General features: G+C 38.2%; 1 protein-coding gene and 1 long non-coding RNA gene across 2 annotated transcripts in view; one reads left to right on the top strand and one right to left on the bottom strand.

Annotated features, from left to right (window-relative positions):
- Positions 1-206: 206 nt before the first annotated feature.
- TBX3 (T-box transcription factor 3) lies at positions 207-11,621 on the bottom strand. Its single transcript, XM_072415327.1, has 7 exons — positions 10,442-11,621; positions 9,161-9,428; positions 7,788-7,934; positions 6,324-6,400; positions 4,056-4,213; positions 2,553-3,175; positions 207-1,982 (listed from the first exon to the last, which is right to left on the bottom strand). Exons 1-7 carry the CDS (start codon positions 10,831-10,833, stop codon positions 1,560-1,562), a joined length of 2,088 nt encoding a protein of 695 aa, XP_072271428.1. The 5' UTR covers positions 10,834-11,621; the 3' UTR covers positions 207-1,559.
- LOC140333581 (uncharacterized) overlaps positions 10,914-25,263 on the top strand; it is an 87,541-nt gene continuing 73,191 nt past the window's right edge. The window contains exons 1-2 of the long non-coding RNA XR_011921395.1: positions 10,914-11,045; positions 19,689-19,819. This is a non-coding gene — a long non-coding RNA (uncharacterized lncRNA). The remainder of the gene's footprint in view (positions 11,046-19,688; positions 19,820-25,263) is intronic.

Below are 25,263 nucleotides of genomic sequence, written 5' to 3'. Positions count from 1 at the left end.
ATTGCACGATTACCATGTTAGTGGAAAGTAAAACCATACATAAATGACTACATTTTTAATTTCCATCTAGATGTGATATATAAATGGATGTGATAGAGTTTCCATATGTAAAGTGCCGATTAGATGCCGATATTGAGGAATCACAGGAATCTCTGATACTTAACCTCTAGATATCTGATTCATTTTACACACACCAGACAATTCAGTACAATTCAATAAAAAACTTTTTTATTGAAACTGGTTGAGACTTGGAAAATAAAATACAGGGGGAACAATACCTATGAAACATTCATTACATCGTACATATATATGTTTGTATTTATACCTTCATATATTATTAGCCACACAGCTCAGGGAGAAGCTGTACACAGACCAGCAGGTAAAACATGGCAGGGTCACACCGATTTACTAAGAAATGTTCAGTAACAGGACAGGCTGTGTTACCTTTTCATGTCCTTAGTGTACACAATCACATCTGTACATGTGAAGGTGTGCACACCAGGACTGGGAATACCCCCCTCCCTTCCATGCACATGGTCATACTGCAAACATCAATCTGCCACTGAAATGGAAATGATCGGAACTTTCTCTGTGCCACGCACCTTTCTGCTGTCCCTTTGGCACCCAAATAGGTTAAACACACGCTAAAATAAAACACAATTCGAGCCCTATTTACAAATCTATATACAATATAAATAAATTAAAGGTTTAATAGTCAGAATCTGTCTTCCTATTTTATGTACAGGAGATACCAAATAATTACATAAATACTTTTATATAGTTGCTTCCCTTGGAGAAACATTATATCCCGTTATTGCAAGTATGGACATATATATACACACACACACATATTTATGTGTGTATATATATATATATTTTTTTTTTTTTAATTTCATTCATATTTATTTATACATGTGTGTATGTATGTATATATATTTATATATATATATATATATATATATATATATATAAATGAATACAAGTATGTATATATATATATATATATATATATATATATATGGTGATGCAGTAGGGGAGGAGGGTTTGCTCATCCCAGATTTGCCAAGCAGGATTTCAGGGGACTTGGAGCAAATGATTTATCAGCATGCAAGCAGTGGGACTGGAACAAAGTGAAAACATATTTTCTATTTTTTAAGGTACACTAGCAATGAACAATATTAGGAACAGCCAGAAGCGGCTGTATGTATAAATTATCTTTAAACCGATATTCAAGTTTTAGTGTGCAATGATTGTATGTGTACATGTTCTCTGCTTACACCCCATAGAGGTATTTGTACTAAACATGCAGGTAAGCACTTGTCTAGTGGTAGAGGATACCTGGATATGATCTGGTTAGCAGCTTACAAGTCACCCCCTTCTGCTCCCTCCATTCGGATAGCTGTGGACTGAACATGTGTGCATATAATGACTAGGGCATGGCCGAGGTACGGATCATACAAAGTGCAATGAGAACCCAAGTTTGGAATGAGACAACAAGCTCATGGTCATATCCCACCCCACACATAGAGTCAGGCAATGGGGTGTCAGGCAATGGGGTGTCAGGGGGAGCCACTTCTTGATCTCTCCTGCTTGGAGTCCAGTCCACTGACCAGGCGCTGGATGTTTTGTAGTTCACTGCTGGCCTCCTTGTCACACAGTTTAGGGGATAAAGAGACAGATCCAGAAGACAGAGTTGAAGATCTGCTGGTCAGTTCAGAGTCCAGAGCTGCAGAGGCTGGGCTCGGTACCAAGCTGGGGCCCTTTCCATCTATGGTGCCATTGGGGAGTGAATGGAGGGCAGTGGTTAGGAGGCTGCTGCTCTCAGGGATTGGCATAGGGAAGGAGTAGGGATTATACCTCAGCCTGGGGCGCACAGCATTCAGAAAGGGGTGCCTGTGGACAGCCGAGGAAGCTGCAGCAGCTGCAGCCATGTAAGTGTAAGGATAGGAGAATAGCCCTCCAAAGGGAGACATGGCCAGGCCCTGCAAAGTACAAAACAGCACATCAGTCATGGACAACTATTACACATAACATAGAAGCAATTCTCATACAATCTAGAAAGCACTGCTCTATATTCAGCTGGAATTACATTATTAATGTTATGTAGAATGCAGTCTACCCAGACAAATACTCTAAGGAAAGCACAAAAATTGTCTAGCTTTTTTTTTTTAGCAGCCAGCCGACAATTCGGTGTCTGGCATTGAATGGAGGTCAAAGTGTACATAATTCATGACATAACACATGAATCAAACCGTGATTCTCTGAAAGGTAAGCAGATGAAAGAGAAAGGATTACTAAAATATACACACAGGGTCAGGAATACTAATAATCCTATTGTCGGGAAAAGACAATTAAAGGGTCAATGGGCAGAGGGGGTACAGACCCCTAGGTGAGGAGGGTATGGGGATTTTTCTGGGTACACTATATATTTATTATACTAAATATATCAGGCTAAATGGCACATGTAATAACACAAATTTAATGCGCTCCTCTCTGGTTTATGTTGGCGCCATACACAGAAAATGTAGTCATTTTAATAATGAGTGTATTACCTGAGAGGCAAGAACGTGCTGCTGAAGGTGGAAAGGTAAGGCCGAGGTCCCCGGTAGCCCTTGAGATGAGGCCATTACTGTGGACTCAATGCTGTTCACTCCTGATGCAGCTCCAGAAACAGAGGCTAACAATGGGTTCAAACCAGTGGCCATGCTGGAAAATGCCCCTCCCATGGCAAACTGGCTGGGGTGGAGGAGTAGAGGGTGAGAAGCCCCCAAGGGGTTAAAGAACTGCTGCCCACTCAAACCAGGAGGGAATCCAATGTTCTGTAGATGGGTTTGGTTGAGGTGGTGGGAGCTGCTATCTGTCTGCACAGTCAGAGGTGGGAAATGTTCTTTGGAGTGTTTGGACTCATCCAGTTTATGTGATTCCCTGCTGGGACTCTTCAGATTCTCCACACTCAGAACCCTGCCAGTGGAGGAGATCTGTGCTGGGCTGTGCCTGGAGTCAGGGGAGGTCTTCTCAGTCCTGGCAGAGGGGTACAGGGACATTTTAGAAGGGCTCCTCATCTCCTTGGGGGTTTCTGTGCTGGAGGTGGTGGTGGAGATCTTAGCTGAGTCTCCAATGTCTAGACCAGGTTCCTCCTTGTCATCCTCACTGTCCCCTTCACTGTCACACATACCTACAAAAAAACACATCAGATATTCAATTCAAATATTTGTAATGGGGTGAATTACTACAACCTTAGAGATTTTTAAATGCTTTATTATTTTTAATGAATGGGGTAAAGCTGTGTACACTCAAATGATGTGCAAACTAAAATCATGCATGTGCAAATAAACCATCTCCCCTTATTTACCAAACTATTTTCATTTCGTAAAACAACATAACTCAGATCTAAAGTCATTTAAAATAATTTCTTTTGGATTCCCAAGGCATTAAAAAATAGTACATTTCCTGTGTATTCGGCAATTTAATGTCAGGCCTATTTATTATAGGTTAAGTCTCTCTGGATCAGAAAGTCATTTATATCGGTCTATATATCACACAATGTCATAATGCTAAAAATCATCTCAGCTAAATAATTAAAATTATACAAAATGAATTATGTGAATGAAGAATATTGGACTCATGTACTGTAGAAGCTGCAAATATTCATATAATTACACTGTAAATATTCACTCCAAATTATATAATCATCTGCAGGTAGAATAAATAAATTGTCTTGATTTTTTTTATTAAATCATCTTGTATGCATTATACTATTAGTCTTGGTGTTAGTGTGGGTACATGTAGATTTATAATTTAATAAATCTCTTTCCTCTAAATGTGGATTATTAAAGTAACCTCAGCAGCTCGAGGTCTCATTTATTCCCACGAAAAGTTTTTTGTTTCTGCCTTGCATGTAGGCGGTGAAAGGGTTAATAGTACCGAGTCGCCAGCTTGTCCCGACTTCTTCCTGTTAACCCAGCGAGCCCCATGCAAGCACGAGGAGAGGGATTAGCAATCCCTATGAAGAGGGAGCTCTGAGTGATGGGGTTAATGGGAGATTAGGAATGTACCTTTAAGGTTTGAAGTGCCCACTGCAGATGCGGTTGGAGAGGAGGTCTGGGCAAAACATTTAAACGCGGTCTGTTCACTGGAGGACTCGTCTGAGCTACCATTATCTTTCTTCTGCTGCTCATCAAAGGCTCGCATGGACTGAAGGGTCAGTTGTTTCCTTGAGAAAAGCAAATCGTACATTTAATGTGTATCATTCCCCGCACATAATATAAACACACAGCAGACACAAGTATTTGACCTCTGGTTTAATGTCCTCACCACTGGAGACCTGCTAACCTCCGGACCCCTGCACAGGGCATCAAAAAGTTCACACTGCACCTCTACACACCTACACTGCTGGGATCACAAGTTTACTAACTCCATGAGATACTCCTCTAACACACCAACACAACTATATCTATCCATATGTATCCATATATATGTATATAGATAGGGAAAAGAATTCTAATATGCATATAATACATACACATATATATATATCATTGTATAAAGATACAACTAATATTTAATCACCCCACTCATCAACAAGAGGAATCACACTATGTATTTTATTTATTACAATTATATATACACATAAACATATTATATATAAATAATTATAAAAAACATAAACATTTTATATATAAATATGGGGATACATATTATTTTATTTTTATCATTGTATCTTTTCCATTTTTCCAGATAGCTGAGTCTTAAGTTTTCCACATCGTTTTTTTTAACTATGTATCGATCAATCTATTTATGTTGATTCTGTTTATCGGTCTATCATCTGCATATCTGCTTACATTGCTGGGTCTTTTAGTTCCCTGGATCTTTTTTAATTTTTTGGATCAATCCATTTTCTCCCTTTTTTTCTTTTATCAATCTTTCTATGTATCTGTGCATTAGCACATATCTCTCTCACTAGATGTGCTGGGCCTTCTAGTACCACTATATATATGTATATGGATGTATATATATATATATATATATATATATATATACCCTGTATATAAGTGTGTCTGTATAGGCGCCTAGCTGAGAAATGTTACAAAGACAGACAAAGTCATCTGGCAGTATGGTTAGAAAAGTAAGCCGTGAAATGGCTTCTATTAGTTGCTGGGGTGAGATGGCTGAGCTATGTGACAGCACAGTGTCATTCTACCCTTTCTACCCAAGGTGTAAGAAATTCCTGGGCACACATAGGAAAATGCTCCTGGTAGTCCCAGGAAAGCTCCTCTTATTTGTAGGCAATGTCAGTGACAGGTTCCTGTAAGTCTCAGGTAGCCTTCATTTTACAAGCATTCCCTCTTCTATATAAATAGATCCTTGCAATATTCGCTGGAGGTATGAGTAAAACTCTGCCATGAAACATATTGGAGAGTTCCCCGACTGTATGATGTCTGTTGGCTCAGCGTTTTATCTGGATCCGAAATAACATTTACTTTTATATTAATGGGACAGCCAAAGTACGCAGCGCTCCCCCTTCCTGTTTATTTTAACTGCCTTCGGTTTTACGAACAGATTTTCAATACTATAATTTTTTTTCATAGTTATTTAATAGAAATAAAAATTTCCTCCTAACTTTCATGAGGTTTGAATTAAATTAACAAGTATTAAAGCAAAACAACGAAAATATTTCATTTCGCAGCCCAACTTCATGCAATGTGATTGGGACTTGCAGCAAGAGATTAATAATGTCATACTTTGCTGAAAACACAACCTGCTTCAAAAAGAACAATGTAATCTGTCCTTACACTAGCAGCTGATCGGATCACACTTTGATCATACAATAATAGAAAACCTTTAATCTGTTCAACCCATTTCTACTACTGGTTTTTATATGTTCCAGAAATCCAGCATAAAATACCACCAATATTCATTCATAGCAATTCATTCATAAAAGTTTCATAATTTCATAACAATTATTTAGTTATTTTAGTTTACTTAAACAACAAATAAATATACATTGTATATATATATATATATATACTAAAAAAAAAAATATATATATATATATATATATTAAATAAATAAAAATATATATATATATATATATATATATATATAGATGGATAGATAGATATGTATATATTGTACTATACTTTATATTATTATTTTATTATAGGGGATATGTTCATGAAGATTAGAACAGTCCTCATCCCTTTGCAGCACACAATCTACAATTATGAAAGAGTTAATGTTACTATGAACAGATGACTTAAAGCTGGTTAATATCTACCCCTCCCCCACATCAAATAAACAATTAAAGGCTGTCATAGACTCACCTTTTCTCCCTCCTTCCATTGCCCGTGTCACGGAAGCCTTTGGCAAAAGGATTGTTATCGATTTTTAATTGGGTGATCTGTGGACAAAAAAAAATGAAAACATAAATAAAGGCACAGTAGACATAAGGGACTGATTTACTAAAGGAGTTATTTTCCCCCAGCTGTTGATCACAGCCAGATTCTAGGGAATATCTAGAATTACAGCCTCCCCTGACCGGGTATTTGGAGTCAGACATGGGTGAAATGACACCTTTAATAAATCAGCCCCAGTTTATTCATCTTGAAAAAAAGGCTTCTTATAACTTTCTGCTAAACATTTCATCAGGGAAAGGTGCACTAGTAATAGTACTCTGTATAAATGCTTTGCTATCAGACTCATATTCTGTAGAATGAAAAGCAAATTTAGAGTAGCGCTCTGTAGGGTGCTGGGGCTCAGCTTCATTAGGAACTTCTACTTCCATAGGGCAAATGTTTTTTAAATTATAAAGGGGACTGTGATTGTGCTGGGAGCATTTGTTTCCAGTTATACCCCCCCCCCCCCATCCCCAGCTCCCTCACCCCTTTCCCTGTCTCACCTTAGCAGAGCCAAGTCACTACAGAATGGAGTTTTATTTAACGTCAAAACCACTGTATTATTACAATAATATAATATACATTTAACAAAACTGCAATGCTTGTAATTCTCTTTAAAGAAATGACTGATATATACATCTATATTATAGGTAATTTACAAATAGGTTTCAAAAATATACAAAACTTTTTAATGATAATTATAAAGAAAGAATTTGATCCCTGGTAAGGAAACTTCCTATTAGTTTAGACAAATATAAAATAGCCTACAAATCTGTAACCTGCCTATGTATTTTAGGCCAGCCCATGTCGGCCAAAAAAATCACCTTTGGTAAATCAGATCCTCTATGACTTTATTAGTTACTAAAGAAATTGGGTGCATATAATAGTTCAGTGTTTGTAATTTTGAAATAAAGAATTTGACAGGATAACCGGTTGATGAAAAAAATAATATGGAATAAAATAGAAGCAGCATATGCCAAGAAAGGTGCTGCTGGGATGTCATATTTAATGTCAGTGTGACACCCCTTGTCATATATTCAGGGACAGATCTGCCCAGCAAAAGCTATATAACAGTGTTAGACATCTCATAGTCTCCATATTGTTAAATATTTACAAGCAGCACATGCATTACCACTTTGATCTTTCTCAGGCATATACTTTGTACCGACAAAAGTGGAAAGTCCACTCTTTAAAGAGCATAACAAGCAGTAACACCGAATTTCTAAGTCCACCATACATTTAATGATGTGCCCTGTGTCAGATAAGATAGTAAGGGTGGAGGTGAGCTGGGGGAGGGGTGGTCTACCTTCTTGACTTGAAGTATCAATGCATAATAAAATCTTTGTGGAAAAAAGCCAAACCACGTTGGATAAATCCCTATAAGCTTCTTACCTTATCATTCTGGTATGCAGTAACTGCAATGAATTCAGTTTCAGGGAACACATAGGTTCTAAATGTGCTGTAGGGGAGTTTCAAAATGTCATTCGCCCGCACAATGTGGAATCGGGGCTGGTATTTGTGCATAGAGTTTAAAATAGTCTGCAAATAAAAAAAAATCAATCACTTAACAGACAACAGAGTTTAACCTCAGATAACTTCGTTTATTGTTAATGCAATCTTACAATCTTGAAGCCAAAAAACAATTATATTTGTATATATTTATATATCAGAATAAAAATAAAGTTTTATGGCAAAACTATTGTAACAAAAAACGGAGATTTTTAAAAGTGTCCTTCATCTTCTAATATGGTATAAACAAAGCAAAAGCAATATAACTAAACAGCTGTATAAAAGTCATTAATGCATGACTCACTCTAGCAATACATCTCTAATTATTGTTTACCTTAGTAACACAAGTCCTTGTTTACTTCTAGCACTTTCTTGTTTTATTTATATATATATATATATATATATATATATACTGTATAGCCAATGTACGCCAATGCAAAGCAATAAAAAGTTTTTATAGCATATTTAGGATCTGCACATATAGTGACTATGTAGAAATCAAAGCATTATAGGTAAACAGACAAAAAGCACTTATAACCATTTTATTCTTTTTTCCTTTTCTCAGACTAAAAGGAATCTGACATAATTTATCACCCACTCTCCCCTAATCAACGTTCTTATTTTATCTCATTAATAAGCCGCTTTCATCAGCTGAAGTAATAAAGCTATCAATTCCACTGAAGAGAGCAGAAAATTAATTTGCATCTAATTCAGCCATCGATTATATGTTTGAAAGCTCACACTTTATTATCTGTGTCACCCCTGCAGACCCCGGGCAAACAGCGGCGCTTTTATCGCTTTCCTTTTTTTTTTGTTTTAACTAAGTTTACTTATAACAGTTTTGCTTTTATGTGCATTAAAATCATACTCAATGTTGCACTTAGAATAAATACAAAGCACGCAAACAAAAAATATTTTGCAAAGACAAATAATCTAATAGGAAGAAAAAACAGTTTCTGCAGAATATGGTTTTTATTAAATACAAAGCGAGAAGAGACAGAAAAAGAAAAATAGAAAAGTATATATAGGTGTATATATATAAAAGTATAAATATATACTTTTATATTTTTTCTTTTAGTATATATAAGTATATATATAAATATTAGTAACGTATTATATATTTTTATCGATATGTATAATTAATATAATAAATACATGTATATAATATAAATAAATGTTTTACTCCTGTGGGATTTTATATTCCACAATAAAAAGCACACATTAAAAAAAAGTTTTGGCCTACTTGTAATACTTACAAATCCATGCTTATCAGAGATGTTGTTGGTGAGTTTGAGTTTATGGAAGGTCACCACTTTGGACATCCATTGCTCCCCTGTAGCTGGGCTGTCCGGGTGAATGTACATTCTCTTGGGCATTTCGGGGTCAGCTTTACCAGCCACCATCCAGCGTGAATTATGGAATTTATACCTGCAGTCATCTGCAGCCACTATATCCATGAGCAGAATATACTTAGCTTTCTTGTCAAGGCCTGTGCATCGGACTTTAAACGGGGGAAACATTCTCCTACAAGAAAAAAGGGCAAAGAATTGCAGATCTGTCCATGATGAGCACATGCTAGCACAATAAAATACTTATTTACATATATACAGACGTTCTGTCGGCATTATAACTAGCAGAGTGCTATAGCCAAAAGATCAAAGCAGCGCAGTTTAATGTTTAACCTTGTCACTTCTAGTTACTGCTGCCTCAATTGCACAGAACGAGTTAAAAATGTTCTCTGGGTTATCTCAGTCAATATTTGACGCCTGGTTTCTTAATGAAAAGTGAATATATCAATATTATTTCCATCCCAGGCTCTGACAGATCCTGGAGTAAGAAATGCATGAAAATAAAAGTATGGGATTAAAGTTTAGAAGGCCAGAAAGTCACAAAGTGCTGCAGAAACTAACCAGGAAATGCATGACATCATAAAAAAAGAATCATCCTTCTGCCCTAAACTTTCATGCAAAACTTTAACCACAACAGGCAAAGATAATGCTGGGGTCACAGGATGAATGCCCATTACCTGGTTTCTGTAAAATGATGGGAAGTGCAGCCATAAAATAAATTGCCAGTGGGTCATGTGTTGGGGGTTTCTGAAAGTTTAGTTTTTGTACTATATATATATATATATATATATATATATATATATATATATATATATTATGGACATAGACCCCCCAATATGGAAAAATTAGTTTTTTCGCGTACTATATATATATATGTTTATATATGTATATATAAAGGTATATATGTATATGGACATTGACCTCCAATATAGTAGGTTAACCATAGTCCAGTAGCTGCAAAAATGTAAAAAACACAATAGCTCAAAGAGCAGGCCAATAATTCCCAGGTAATCTGTACTCCTTGGCATGCCAGCAGCAGATCTTTGAAGTGATAGGTGAAGAATTTCCATTCAATCTATTATCTTCTCCTTCCACAAGCTCCTCACTGTCTGCACTTGGAGTGTCTGTGTCTAGGTTTAGTGTTGGGGCCAATTAATAGATAATAAAAAACAAAAAGCTATGACTCACCTCCCAGATTTAGTGATGACCATCTCAGTCCCCTTCTTGTGGAACTGTTCCCAGAGATCCTTGGCTTCCAGATGAACTTTTGGATCATCTTCAACTTCTTCTTCTGGTTCAAGGGTTTTGAGAGGCCTTAAATGAGAAGCTGCTTGGTGACCCAGAGAAGAAAAGGGGATGCCTGTCTCTGCGGCACCCACTAATTGATCCATGATGGGCTTGGCTAGGGCACCAGGAAGGGAGAGAGCAGCCCCATTGGGTGGCAGAGCCAGAGCTGGGAAGAAGGGAGGCTGATGTCCTAGAACAGCGCTCATTGCAAAGTCCGGTGCCCGGTGGGAGAGGAATGGGTGGTAAGCCATGCTTGACCCTGAAATTAATGGATCTCTCATGGATAAATTCATCCACTCCAACCCTGTGAATAGCTCACCTCGGCACTTAGTCCACACTAAAGGAGTCCTTCACAGGTACATAATAAGTCCAAGAAACTGCAATAAATACTGCAAAAGAAAAAGTCCAAGAAAAGGAGATGGATGGAGCAATAAAATCCTGTAGAACTCCTTCACGAGAATCCTTGATCTCCAAATCCTGGATCCCTGCACACTTTCTTCCAATGGTAAGGTAACAACACCTAATGACTGTAGTTTTGTAGGATCTCTTGTAGCATGCAGCTGGGGGAAAGCAGATCAAATAGCTGGAGGAGTGAAGGAGAGGAGACAGAGAGTGTGAAAGAGAGGAAGGAGAGAAAATAGAAAGGAGCCTGTGAGCTGCAAGTATTCTCTGTGTGAATGTTCTCTCTCCTTACACCAGATCCCAGGGATGTGTTGTGGCAATGCAAGGAGCCCAGACCTAGTTGATTGGCCCTTTGACGCTTTTGGACCAATTGTGTGGCTCCATAGGCGTGGTTTTGACAGGTCTGGTGGATGGGGACAGGGTTGAGTTATAAAAAGAAGGTGTCGGAAGCTGTAACGTTGCAGCAAAGCATCACTACTACATAATGCCGTGTGAATATGTCAACATGATCAGATGGGAGGGGATAGAGCAGGAAGGTGTGTGGGGGAGAACAGAACAAGCTATTCACTGGCAGGGAAAGTCACTAACCTCTAGGTGGCTTTGTAGGAAAGACAGAGAATAAACACATAGACAGGGGGAGGGGAGCAGCCAGGCTTTTCCCTGACACCCCATCTGCACACATTGGGTTCTGTTCCAGAGACTTTCGGACACTTCCAATTTTTGACTTATCAACAGCCTCTCAGTGGGGATCCCATTTCATCGCCTTGTTCCAGCACAATGGCAGGAAGGATAAGTGCGAGCAGTTCAGAGAATTGGGGCTGGACTCAGGGAAATCAGAGCCCAGTGCAAAATCACACACTCAGGAATATCCAGCACACATCTTGGAACACCCCATCCCTGTATAGATTGGGTACAGACACTGGGATACCATGATCAATCTCTCTGGGGTTAGTTGTAGCTAAATGATACTTTGTTAAATAAAAGTATCCTTGTTCTGTAAAATAAATTGATTATTCTGACAACATTTACACTATTGTATCATTGTCAGCATTCAAGTGTGTATTTGTGAGAATGCCTAATACAATATCTAACAATCTATTCATCAATATATACCTGTCCGTCTGTTTAATACATCTATGTTATATTTATAATACAATAATTCATTATATATGTATATTAAATGCATATTATCTATAGTCATGTTTAGGATAGATAAATATACACACATATATAATTCCCATATCATGATTAGGATCTGTCCATGAAATTATCTATACGTATATATTTATTTTATATCATCTATATTTCATGTTTAAGATGAAATAGTAATACATTTAATTATAATACTTTTTTATTTATTCTATCCAACTTTCTATTAATGAATAATTTGAAGTATATACAATACACCCAGACAAGTATTTCTATAGTTTTATACATTTCCTATCCATTTATTCGGGCATCTTGCTTTATGTTAGAGCCTTGTGTTGGATCCCCCCTCCTCCTCCTGGAGAAAGTGTATTTTGTAGGGATCAGGCTTGTAATCTCCGAGACATCAGTGTTCCTTCTCTGCACTAATTCCGTGTGATATCTCACCCTGGGATCACTTGGACAGATTGCCGGCTCTGTAGCCTTTCTTCACCCCAGCCCTATCTGTCCAGTAATCAAGATGTCATTTGTAAGACAAACCGTGAAATGTCCAGTCTCTGGCTGGCTCAGCTTGTTCCCCTGACATCAGGAGGAGGGGTGCATGGAAGGGTTAACCCTGCTGGGAATTCAGCCACTAATGCCTCCTATCATACAACTGTATTATCTAGTCCACTCCTGGTGATTAGCTATCACAAGAGTATTGATTTTTATTGTCTTACTATTCCATGATAAAACTAAACATCATCCAGTGATGAGGATATAAATGAATCCATACAGATCTGTACATAGCTAGACATTAATGTTCTAAATGCCAGGGCTTCCTATGCAGCAGAAAGGGTTAAATGTTAGATGGGAGAGCAGATTGTTAGAGAGGGAAGAAAGGAGCAGCATTGTGAGCTAAATGCAGTGAGATAGGAGCGGAACATCTGAAGTGATTAGCTCTCCCAACATTACATTTTTGACTCACATACTTAAGAGCATTCGGCGCCAGCCTGGTCAAGTCTGTTTAGTGGCCAGAGTCTCGGATCCCTCTCATTCACCAGGATATATTATATGGGAGGGGGCTCAGTCTGCAAGGATCAGGGCCAGCATCCTTTAAGGGGCATATGGATTTCCTTTGACATATATGTAGATATACATAAATATATATATAATCCTAATATCTTATGTATAGGATTCTTCTGATGCGCCTGTCTTCCCAGGGGAGAACCAGTTAAGTCCTTGTGGTTACAATTGATTTGAGGTCTGTAGCCTTTAGCTGCATGTGTCACTTAATTGCCTCCAATTTTCACCTCTTCTGTCCGCAAAGAATAACACAGAGGACAGTGCCTGGCTAAATCTGCCACTTTTACTGCACCCTCAATGTGCACAGCAGGGATAAACACACACACTGATGGGGGGGGGGGGGGGGCCAGATCTTTATATATAGTGTAACAGCTGCATTGTGACATCAGCAGCTGAGGGGTCACACTGATGGGGGGGGGGGGGTTGTAGTTGTACGGGGGGGGTCATTGGGCAGCAAAGTCTCTAAAAATTGTCTTTTAGTCTGCTTCCTAGTTGGGTTTGTTTGTTTTTGCAGACATATAAATAGCGTAAAAATAACAAAAACATAATAAAAAATAAAAATAAATATATAATATAGTTTAAATAATATTTAAAGTCTGATTATATAAAACAGAATAGATGCGGAATATATGGATGGAACATAGAGCCACATGTGTGCGCTTATTAAGGATGCATAGCTGAATTGACATGCGCTTCAGATGCGCCAAGCCTGCCCATGTACATTATTAATGATCCAGGGGCCACAGAGTGCTGTAGTGGCAGTGCCCTAATGCTCAGACACCAGTCATCCCCTAATGAGTGACCTCCCCAGAGTCTAGTATTGTATAAGGGAGGCTGCAATAATCTAGGATCAAAAGCAGGAAGGTGCGAAGCGGCTTTGTGTCCTGTGGCCGCCCTCACTCACCCTCCTGAGTGCGATAAATCTACACTGGCGCCGACTGTGCGCTGCCTGATTAATTTGCAAGCAAACAAAGAACGATCTGATGAGCAACCATCCTGGTTAAATATTGGCCCGTTCTAGCAGCTACTTGTTATCCCCTCCTTCCAGCCAAAGTCCAGGAGCATCTCCAGCCTCTTCTCCATGGGACAGCAGTGTACTTGACAATTTGTTGTGTCTGTGGATTTAGTCTGCTGTCTGTCCAGTGATCACATTCTGACATTCTATTTGTAGGAATCAACGTATTGCTGTATTGTTTATCTAAGGATGAAAAATGTACCTGAAGACATTTCTGTACTTTGTAATGGTCCAGGTAACCATTGTCTACAGTACTTCTGTAATGGTCTAGGTAACCATTGTCTACAGTACTTCTGTAATGGTCCAGGTAACCATTATCTACAGTACTTCTGTAATGGTCCAGGTAACCATTGTCTACAGTACTCTGTAATGGTCCAGGTAACCCATGTCTACAGTACTTCTGTTGTGGTCCAGGTAACCATTGTCTACAGTACTTCTGTAATGGTCCAGGTAACCATTGTCTACAGTACTTCAGTAATGGTCCAGGTAACCATTGTCTACAGTACTTCTGTAATGGACCAGGCAACCCATGTCTACAGTACTCTGTAATGGTCCAGGTAACCATTGTCTACAGTACAGAAAGTATGGTCATTTCAACACTTCCAACAGGTACACAAAACAAAGGAAAGTTTTCCAATCAAAAGAATGTGCTCCTTATATTCCAGTTATTTTTTGTTCTACATTCAATAAATACCCCCCTTGTTGAATTGTTATTTATTCATATAACATTATATTCCAGGACTTGTCTATCCAGGTCTTGCCATGCAAGTAAACATTACAGCTAGAAGAGCCAAGCTTACATTTTGGAGATTGAGGGTGGAGAGGTGGGCTCCTTGGTATGCATGCCAAAATTTTCCCTAATGCATGGATATGCAAACAGTAATATTATGCTTTATGATTCTGCTTTAAATTGCTGACTACCCCCTTGCTAATGTTCAATTGTACTTTAGTAAAATCAAGCAGAAATGTTTATGATGGGACCCAAATCCACATTTTGAGATGATTAGTGGCATGTCTGCATTTTTAACTGTGGTTAATAATATTTTTTTTTGCATTGTGGAGAATTTATAAAAGAAGTAGTTCCTCGCACTTGTGCCGTATCTAAAGTCCAAATCTTTTTGGTTTTGGGTGGAAGGGTTTGAAACCCATTCGCTTTTAATTTAATCTCATTTCCTATTGTGTCTACTGGACAGGAAGTGAAAGAAATTCTCTTAAATTGGACACATATGGGGAAGAAAAACATGGGGTTTGAACTCTTCCCTATGATGTACAAAAAGGAAAGTTTTGGTTTAAGATACATTGAAAACGTCAAATATTCTAAAGCAAATCTGTGGAGAGCCTAAATATATCAAATGGTATCCCAGGTATCTGCATGGTTGTTTGAAACTCAGAAATGTTGGCTGATGTTGTGCGCAGGTTACTGATCACTGGCTTGAGCCCTCCTGTAGTGCTGTGTTCCATCTTTAACATGATGTGGGCCCTCACTAACCCATAGGGGACCGATGAGGTGTAATAATTTTATCTTTACATAATTTTAGAAAAGAATAAAGGCAAACTAGCCCTGTAGAGTAACAGTATGTGGAAAATAAGTAGCTTTAGTCCAATTTTTAAAGGGTTTTCCACCAAAGGCTTTTATAATGATAAGCTGCCTCCATGTTGGTAACCTCAGAGCTGCTTAGTGATTCACTGCATGCAGCTGATTTGCAGGGGTACACACAATGTCATTATAGTGTACTTAGTGTAAGAGATTTTCCATTTCATAAGCAGAAACCGAAACCCCCTTTATATCTTCAATTGAGAAAGCTTCATAGAGAAAGGAGCCCTTAACTATACTCTGTGCCAGAAAACAACAGATAATGAAACAAAATGGCCATGCCCTGATACAATTTTTTTCTTTGTAGCATAATCTGGAGTGATTTAGGAGACTAATTGGTGAACTGCTGCATATACATCTGCTCTTTTCCTGCTGAAAATTCAATTCAAAGAATAGAAATAAATAGTTTATCACAAACTATGTGTGATTAGGAGTATGAAAGGAAAAACATGGCCAGATGGTTTATTATGAATTACCCTTTACATAGTTTGAATTTTTTTAATATAGACAAGACAGTTCTACAACTTTGTGCAACATAGACAGCACAAGCAGTAATCTAAGGTACAAAGAAAGAATAAACCCCCATGCAGTTTTTGGCTATCTTACAACCCCATGGTATTAATCTAAAGAAGTTTTTTCACCATTCCTAGTGCTTCTTTTAAGCTGGAAATACTCAGACGTGTTGCCCATGTAGTAAAAGATTAGTAAAATTCACAATCGGAGCTAGAAAATGAAATGTCAATGGGCTTATTTTTTTTTCTTTTTAACTGAGATGCTGCAGGGGGTAAAACAGTATTTTCTAAAAGAAAAAAAAAACTTGATATATGTAAAATGCTTATTTTGTTAGCACACTAAAGGTTATTCTAGGTAACACGTACTTCAGGGGAGGATCCAAAACTCTTTGTGGTGTGTTCTGTAGCCATACTGAAGCTCGGCTTTAGATAACCTTGGCTGCATTGAGGGAGTAAGGACATGTACCTTGTAAGTACCCCCTATGTTAACACTGGTTACCATATGCTCCAGATAGTGTTATGAAAGGGTCTTCTTATCAGTGCTTCTATAAGACTCTTGAGGGCCTGCTTGAGCCTAGTGCAGACACAGAGCTAATGAGATGGTGTAAGCAGATGTTAGAAGGGTGAGATCGCACCATCCCTAGCAGGCCCCATGCTGTAGAATAGTCCATCAGTACACACGTCTTCGGCTTTCACACTCTAATGCAGCAGCATTAACTTCTTTACCTGGTCATAGCATACCTTTCCTAATCTATTTAAGACCAGGAAGGTATATAATATCAAAGCTAAAAGCACAAAATGGCCTTGTCGTGCTCATTATTTTAATGGCATTTATCTGATTGTTCTCTTTGCAAAATAATAGCTTGCTGGCTTTCAATTCACATCTCATGATTTGGAAATTTTATGGGGATCAGCTTGGGCTGGAGTACAGGTGCAAATTGTTCACACAGGTAAACAGTGAGCTCTTCAGTTAATTTTATTTTACCTGTTGAAGTCAGAACCAGATAAGTGGATTGAGCTGCAATTACATACATGGTTGGAAGTGAGGATCTCTCACTAGTGATAACAATCATGTAACTTTGTTAGGAGTATCTGTTACCCCTGAAATTAAGTGTTGAACATTTGTTGTTTTGGCATAGACACTAGGGGGTTGTTGTATATCCTGGCATGATCTGAGGCATCTCAATCTACTAGCCCTCCAGTGAACATTAATAGTCACATTTTGTAACATTTGTGTTTCGGAGAGAAACAAGAGGGTGCAAAAACCAATGGCTCCAGCTTATCAGTGAGAATGCATAATCATCCGAAAGAAGACCTTCCAACATACATGATTATTTGTCTCCGTAGCAAGGCTTGCTGGAGTCTCATAGACATAAAGTCATCTCATGATCTGGCCAAAATGAGCAGATTGGGAGTTTGATATCTAATTAGAGGGTCAGCTTTACAAAAAGGAAGTTGTGGCTGCTTTAAAAGATTTTAAAAAAGCATGGCGTGTATCTGTAAAATACACAATTTGAAAAATAAAAAATTACAAGCAGGCATGTTCGAAATTGTAGAAAGAACAGCCGATGTCCCTTCTACAAAAAAAAAATACACTCTGCAGTTTAGTGTAAAATACGGAAAAGATTGCACATTAACAGTCAAGTTTGTTTATTGAAAAAGGAAAAGACAAAACTTGCTTCCAATTTTTTTTGTTTGTACAGTATATTTCTGCCTTATGATTATGGGTAAATTCTTCATTGTTTATTGCTTTCCATGAGAGATCATTGACACGCTCACTCATGTAATGACGTCTATATCGTGTTAAATTAAATTAAAAGTTCTGGTTACAATTCTCCCATCAGAAGATTCCCATTTCGCTACAATTCTTCTGACAACCCATTTGGCATTTTCTTTACATGAAACCAGTGACAATTTTTATTATAAGGGTTGCTCCAATTTTCCTCTTAGTCTGTTTGGCCCAACTAAGACAATAATTCCAAAAAGATCCAATTCTAAACCTGGCTTGGTTTGTAAGGTGGACCCTTTCATTGTACATGACGGGGTAGCCATTGCCCACTGTGCACAACTACGGACTAATTTAAACAGTTTGTTATAGTAGGTGGGGCATCAGGAGAGGTTCCTAATTTCCTATTGATGATTACCTGCATTAAATTTGAATGAAACAGGTATAGCAGAACTCTGTCAACCATATTTTTAGATTTTAGAATTAGAAGTTATTAAGAGTTTACATTACATTAGGAATTTTTATTTTCCTTTTTTGTATCATATCAGATGATAAAATAAAACAGTGTATATAGGCTACAAAGGTTATGCTAATATTGCCTTGGAATGACCCACTGTGGCAAGTGTTATAAAAACAGTCAATAGCTGTAATATAGACAGGAAGAAATACATCAGACAGAGGAATTCTATCAGCAAATATGATCTTTACAAGGCTACAGGTAATGTCAATGGTTTTGTACATATCACACACAATGGTGGTCTAATCAAGTATTGCTAAGCAAACCAAACAATGTTCATTCTGTGTGTGCTTCATATGTGTGACAGTAGTTATTGGGAATGTCAAATGAGATAAATCTGGCTTTAGGAGGAAACCAAGCAACTAGCCATAATTAACCCAAACCTAAATCTACTTTAGTGGTATTGGTTTCAGTTAGGTTACTATCTCCCTCCCACAATCCTACACAGCAAAATCAGTTAATGCACATGGTAATCATGTAAATAGCAATCCACTAATTAGGTAGCCTTTTCCTGACAGAATCCCCATCCCTGGAACCTAAATCACACATCTTGGCTCCTGATCTCATTGATTGTTTTAGAGAAACAATAGAAACAAAAGGAACAGCAGTGAAAAGTAACTAGGTCCTTTCATTAAGCAGAAAGATGGCTCTGCTCTCATTACACATTCATTAGACTAGTATATACAAAACAGAGCCCTCATCCCATTAGGAAGTAGTATAAACACTCCTACCCAGAGCACAGAATCTGATCCACTATCATCTTGATAGACACTAGAATTAGTTATAAATCCTAAAATTTTCAAAAGTGTAACATTTAAAAGAGGTTTCAAGTAACAGTGGATCCCACAAAAATACTTTATTTGTAGGTGAAGCTAGGTGCAAGGAGTCAACCCCTTGCTTGTTACATGTCCTTGATGGTTTGGCAGGAGGGTCTCTCTGCCATAGCTGTTCAATCCATGTGTGGGTGGTTAGGTCAATTTATATGTTAGGTCAACTTATATGTTCTATCTCCTAATAAATGATCTATTAAAAAAAGTGAATAAAAATTATTAGTGGGAGTGGTAATTATTCAAAATGATCACAAAAGTTATGTGGACCCAGGAATAAGTTAAAAACTTTTGCCTAAGGGAAAATTATTCAAATTGACATAGCTTATCTCTTGTTCTCACAGGTTTTCTCCATTCCATGCAACCAGGCCGTTTAAGACTCTTCCCCTTGGTCCTCTATGGTTGAAGGTACACTGATGTTATTATATACAGTGCAGAAACTAGGAGAGGCAACAAAAAAGAGTCGGCTGCAGGGGTAAGTAAAACACTTTTACAAGTTACCCAGACAGAACTAAGCTTTTTGGTGAGCCATAAGGGTTGTTTTTTCACTTCCGCAGAAATCAGCTTTTAGAAAAAGTGAAAAAATGACAGAGATGAGCAGTGTTTGAGGAATAGAGCTGACTTTTTATCCCATTTTCTAATAGAAATCAGGGCTTGATTTCCATTACTGAAGGCTGAAGGCACAAACACTTTGGTGTTCAGTGAGGTGCCTCTGTGAATGGATCACTACACAGACCTTGTTCTGCTTTTTTTGTTGTTTGTTCTTACTTTGTTCTTGTTTTACTGGTTTTAAATTTGCTTAGAATATTGTGACAAAAATTATCCAACCCAAAAACTATACGGGGTAAAGCTCCTTATTCCCTACCACTATCTGAAGACTCAAGCCCACTGTGCCTAAGGGTAAATCCAGCTGTGAGTCCGCTAATTGTCATTTTATAGCCTCTTACATGGCAGCAATGCACATTAAATATTAAATATTTTGTGAGCCTTTAAAAATATTAGTATGCTTACGACCAACATAATTTTGAATTACTTTGTATTACGTTTTCACACAATTTAACTATTTTTCTAGGCTTAGCAACCCTTTAAAATGCCCATTTGATAACTATACATTTGCAGATTGCTTGCTAACTGGCAACCTGAACATGGGTGGTAATAATGCAACTAAATGCTACTAAATAAATTAATTATTTTGCAGGGACTAATAGAGTGGCTGTCCCAGGGCAATTTTACTTGGATGCATGCTGGTCAGCAATGACAGAGAAGGGCAAGCCATGCACATCAAATGATATACATGCGATCTGTACCCTGTGATGTGGTGGGGGCATAACTTGCCTGGTTTATTGTCTCCTTTCTATATTCCACATCCTTATCCATTAAAAGGTTTATCTGTGTCTCATGACAGCAGTTCCTTAGGGCAGTCATTTCATCTACAGACATATGGCCGTCCTGAGAGGTCTACAGCTACCTCCAATACTGCACATATGTTGTCACTATAGCACAAACATGGGATTACCAGTTTCCAATGTTTGTTGCTTCAACTTTACCACCAAGAAAAATGGGCAATACACTATTTCAACCCTGGTGATCTGTTTACTAATTAAATGTCACTAGTTTTCTATATTAAACAATTGCTCCTAATTCTCGGGTTCTCTAAGAGATATAAGGTTCTATTCACATTTACTTGATAGACAGCCAGTAATCAGTGAACTAAGACTATTTTTTTGTACTACATTGACCCATGCAGCAAAACCTCTAGACTAATCTTTTTTAGGAGAATTTAGTGAGGATTTAGTTTGGAAAAAAAATAGTGTAAAAAACTCAAAGCAGATCATGACTGGTGGGAGGGACTGGCAGGGTGCTGTACATTGCTGCTGGAAAATCCCGCTTCAGTATTCTCCATTATTGAAAGAACTAAAATCTAATAACTGAAAGGAGCAGGTCAGGGACATAAGGCTGTGGAGAAAAGGGCCAAGTAAAGATGGACATCTTTAATTTAGCAAAAAAGCAGCATCTATCTGACCTGTGGTATCTTCTAATACACATTGGGCCTAATTTATTACAGATCTATAGGCCTGGGGACGATAGGTTATCATGGGTAAACCTGGGTTATCCAGCAAAGCTGGAATGGATCTGGTCCAGGATTGACAACATTTGCCAACTAATGGCAAAATTCTTTTAAGAAATCTATTCCCTGTTTTGGTGGATCACCCATCTCACATAATGATGTGTCTTCTTCAATCTTGGGGAACTTAAATAAAAAGGGTCTATTATGAGAAACTTACGTGTGTAGTGAGATTAGTATAGGAAGGGAGCCTGTACAGCTATGCATGGTTTAAATTTAAGTAAAGAACCATTACCTGGTCAGGTTTGTTGATTTCTGTATGCATTCCTGCTGTATACATCTGCCCCCTCTATTTGTCCTGGTGACCAATAATTCTGAGACTGAAACCATGGGAAAATCCAAAGTTGGAGATTGTTACTAACATGGGAATACAGATAAAAGCTTTCAAATGGGGACACTTGTTGCAGTGACAGTTGTTGAAGACAGGATTTTCCTTACTCTGGAGCCACTGTTTTCACTTCCTGGTGTGCATAACAAAAAGGAAGTGAAGGAAACACAAACAAAAAAGAGGAATGACTGGGAATGTATTATTCAATCCTAGTGTCTATATACTTAATCATAAGTACAAACCTTTGCTGTAAAAAGTTGAGCTGGCAGAACCCAGCAAAGCTTCTATGGCACATATTACTGTGTATTTGGCCAAGCTATGATGTGAAAACAGGATTCTCACCGTCATAATATTATAACACAATCACAAAGCTAATAAGGTAAGAAGAAAATGTGAAATCAGTGCATTGCTTAGCTACCCATTGAGAAACAATCAATTAAATGTTCAAGAGCTATGTACTGAATTCATACCATGACCTCCTTCTGTACCTTCCAGCACACACCCCAGAATGTATCATGTCAGTTCATTATACAGAACCCTGTTTTAAAATCTCCAGAACAAAGCCCCTTTGGAAATGACATAGTATTGTATTTAGTGCTGTGATGGACCAATAAAGATCCCCCATCATCCTGGAGAGACACAGAAAAAATATCATAAAACTGGAGATCATTCAATTAAAACTATAATCAATATTTCTCATGTCATTAAATTAATGTCGGCCCTATGTGTTGTTAGAAGTCTGTGATTTTCATTTGCTTCATGAAAACAGATTATAAAAACTACACAAAAGTCTTCCTCTACAGAAATCAGACTAATAACCCTCCTCAGTATTGAGAAGGCTGAGGAATATAGAATGTACAATCACTAAATATTATATATAAGATATTAGGTATCAGAATATATTAATTCATGATTCTTATTTCCTTGGCTTCACCCTAGTAAGAGAATATATGCATGTTTGTCCTGAAATTCTCTGTGAACTGATTGGCTATGATAAATGGGCCCTGGATTGCCCCATCTGTGCCTGTGGAAGTGTCCATTGTCCTCAACACATGTATAGGTAAATCTGTGCAAAGAGCAGACACGTAGGCTGGCTCTGTGAGTGATGCTATTTATATGTGAATTGGACATGAGGGGAAGGTGGGAGCCTATTTACTTTGGCAAATTGTCTGTAAATATACCCACAGAATGGTGTGAGGTCTGTCAAGGTTTTCCCAACACACTGTCACCCATGGAATGAGCACTATGGTACCCATAGCCAATAATGGTATCCACTATAACTAACAGTATGTATCACCACTGATGGTACCCATCAACATTTAAACTACCCATCACCCATCTAACATCATAAACAGTACTCATTGCACACTATATAGTACCTATTATCAGTAATATTATTAGTACCTACCCACCATTATAATGGTACCCATCAGCACCAAGGGTACTTATAACCATTAATGCCACTCATCCATATAAATGGTATATATCATCAATAATAATATTACCCATCACCACTGATACCATCCTACACCAATATTGGTATCTATCATTTCCAGTGGTACTCACCATCAAGAATGGCACCCATCACTACTAATAATATCCATCATCTCCAATAGAACCCATCACTATTGATACCATCTTATATCCAAAATGGTATCTATCATCTCCAATGGTAATGGCAGCCATCATCACTATCAATATCTATTATTTTCAGTGGAACCCACCATCAGTAATGGCGCCCATCACCCCTGATCTCAGATACACCTTGTGGGTACAGACTGCACTCCAGATTGACCTCTCATGTCGTTGTTGTTGGAATTAAATGGATCTAGCTGCACTGAAATTCTATGGAACCATCCCATAGCCATTTCTGTGTACGTAATTTTCTTTTTTTTATCTCAAGCCCCCCCAAAAATGACCGTTTTATCCTTGTCTCAATATACATATAAGGTGCCCAATCTAATACCAACTTAATCAATACAATAAAACTGCCCTATTATTAGCTTCCCCAGTGATTGAGATAGCTGTCAGTCAATATTATCACTAAACCTTCACTCCCTTATTACACAAACACTATTAGATTGCCGGGCTGACATGTCCTGTCTATGATATTAGTGGAGAATGGTGCTCTGATCTCCTCCAGGCATTCAATGGTTAACTGGCAGCGCCTGGCAGCGCACACGTGTGTACATATCATTCACCCAGCAGAGCATCACACATAGGGCTCCAAAATATTATTTATAATAATATTAAAGATAATCATCATATTAATTAGAATGATTCCATGCATGTGATCTGAGCTCCATAGCAGGCGATCCTGCAACGTTTGAATAATTAATAATCATGATGTTTTTTCTTTCATGTGGAGCAGATTGTCAGAGCAATGTTGCTGAGGGCTGTGGTATTTTTAGCCTATAGAGTAGGCGCCAGAAGACATAGGATGTCCCTAAAGTGTATGGCTAAGCCTGCCCTCCCTGCCTGTGCACACAGTGCTATGGAGGATCAGGGGAGCAGTGCTTGTGGAGTGCAGTGAGTATCATTCACCCTGATCTACATGTAGGTGTAACATGGGGGGAATAGGCAGCTAGGGATCAGCTAGGGATCAGCTAGGGATCTGCTTGTATGTGACACCACAGGCACCCATGTGACATCTGTAGTCACCTACCTACAGACAGTATGTCACCCTCAGGGTGGGGGAGTCTGGTGAGGATTAGCAGCAATCACACCCTCTATATTTCATCCTGGGGCAGATGACAGATTCTCTTGATGCAAGTTTCACATGCCATATTGTATTTAAGCCATCGATTGATACCTTAGGAGAATATTGAGAAAAAGAGGTTAAAGGGCCATGACTAGCAGAAGGGCATGGAGAATGTAATCTGCCTGCTGTCAATAGAAGGATGACAGGCACAAGAAGTATGGGCCCTTTAAAACTGCTGAACTAACACTCATCAGGCTGCTGGGGACACGTTTTGTCAATGTGGTGCCAATATCAGGTATCTTTAGAGAGACACAAACATGTAATAGGGAGGGCAGGGGAGAGGTCAGGGCAACAGGAGCCAGCAAGCACCCCACTAAATTATATTATTATTATATATACCTTATACAGTATATTCACCTTTCTATGGGATTCACTCATCACCCAAGGATCCAAATACGTGAATCTTGGGTGTAAATCGTGTAATTAGTAAATCTGTAGAGTTCCCGTTATTCGCCTATGTAACCCTATCTTTTCCCCATATGTTTTAGCAATATTCGCCATCGATCTATTTAACCATTTGTATAGGGGGCTCCTCTCCAGTGCAGCAATTCTCCAGCACTCACATAGCCAATAAATGTCTCCCTCTGATAAATGTAATCACAGACTTCAAACAGTGTCTGTGGACTGCAGCACAGACATAGTAACTAGGAGGACCTTCCCACTGGCCTGGCTTTCATTACTACAAAATGCTGGGCTTGTATCATT

Source organism: Pyxicephalus adspersus, chromosome 6 (assembly GCF_032062135.1).
Source record: "Pyxicephalus adspersus chromosome 6, UCB_Pads_2.0, whole genome shotgun sequence".
NCBI lineage: Eukaryota > Metazoa > Chordata > Amphibia > Anura > Pyxicephalidae > Pyxicephalus > Pyxicephalus adspersus.
The sequence above is the reverse complement of the archived record's forward strand: the minus strand, read 5'-3'. Positions and strand labels throughout refer to the sequence as shown.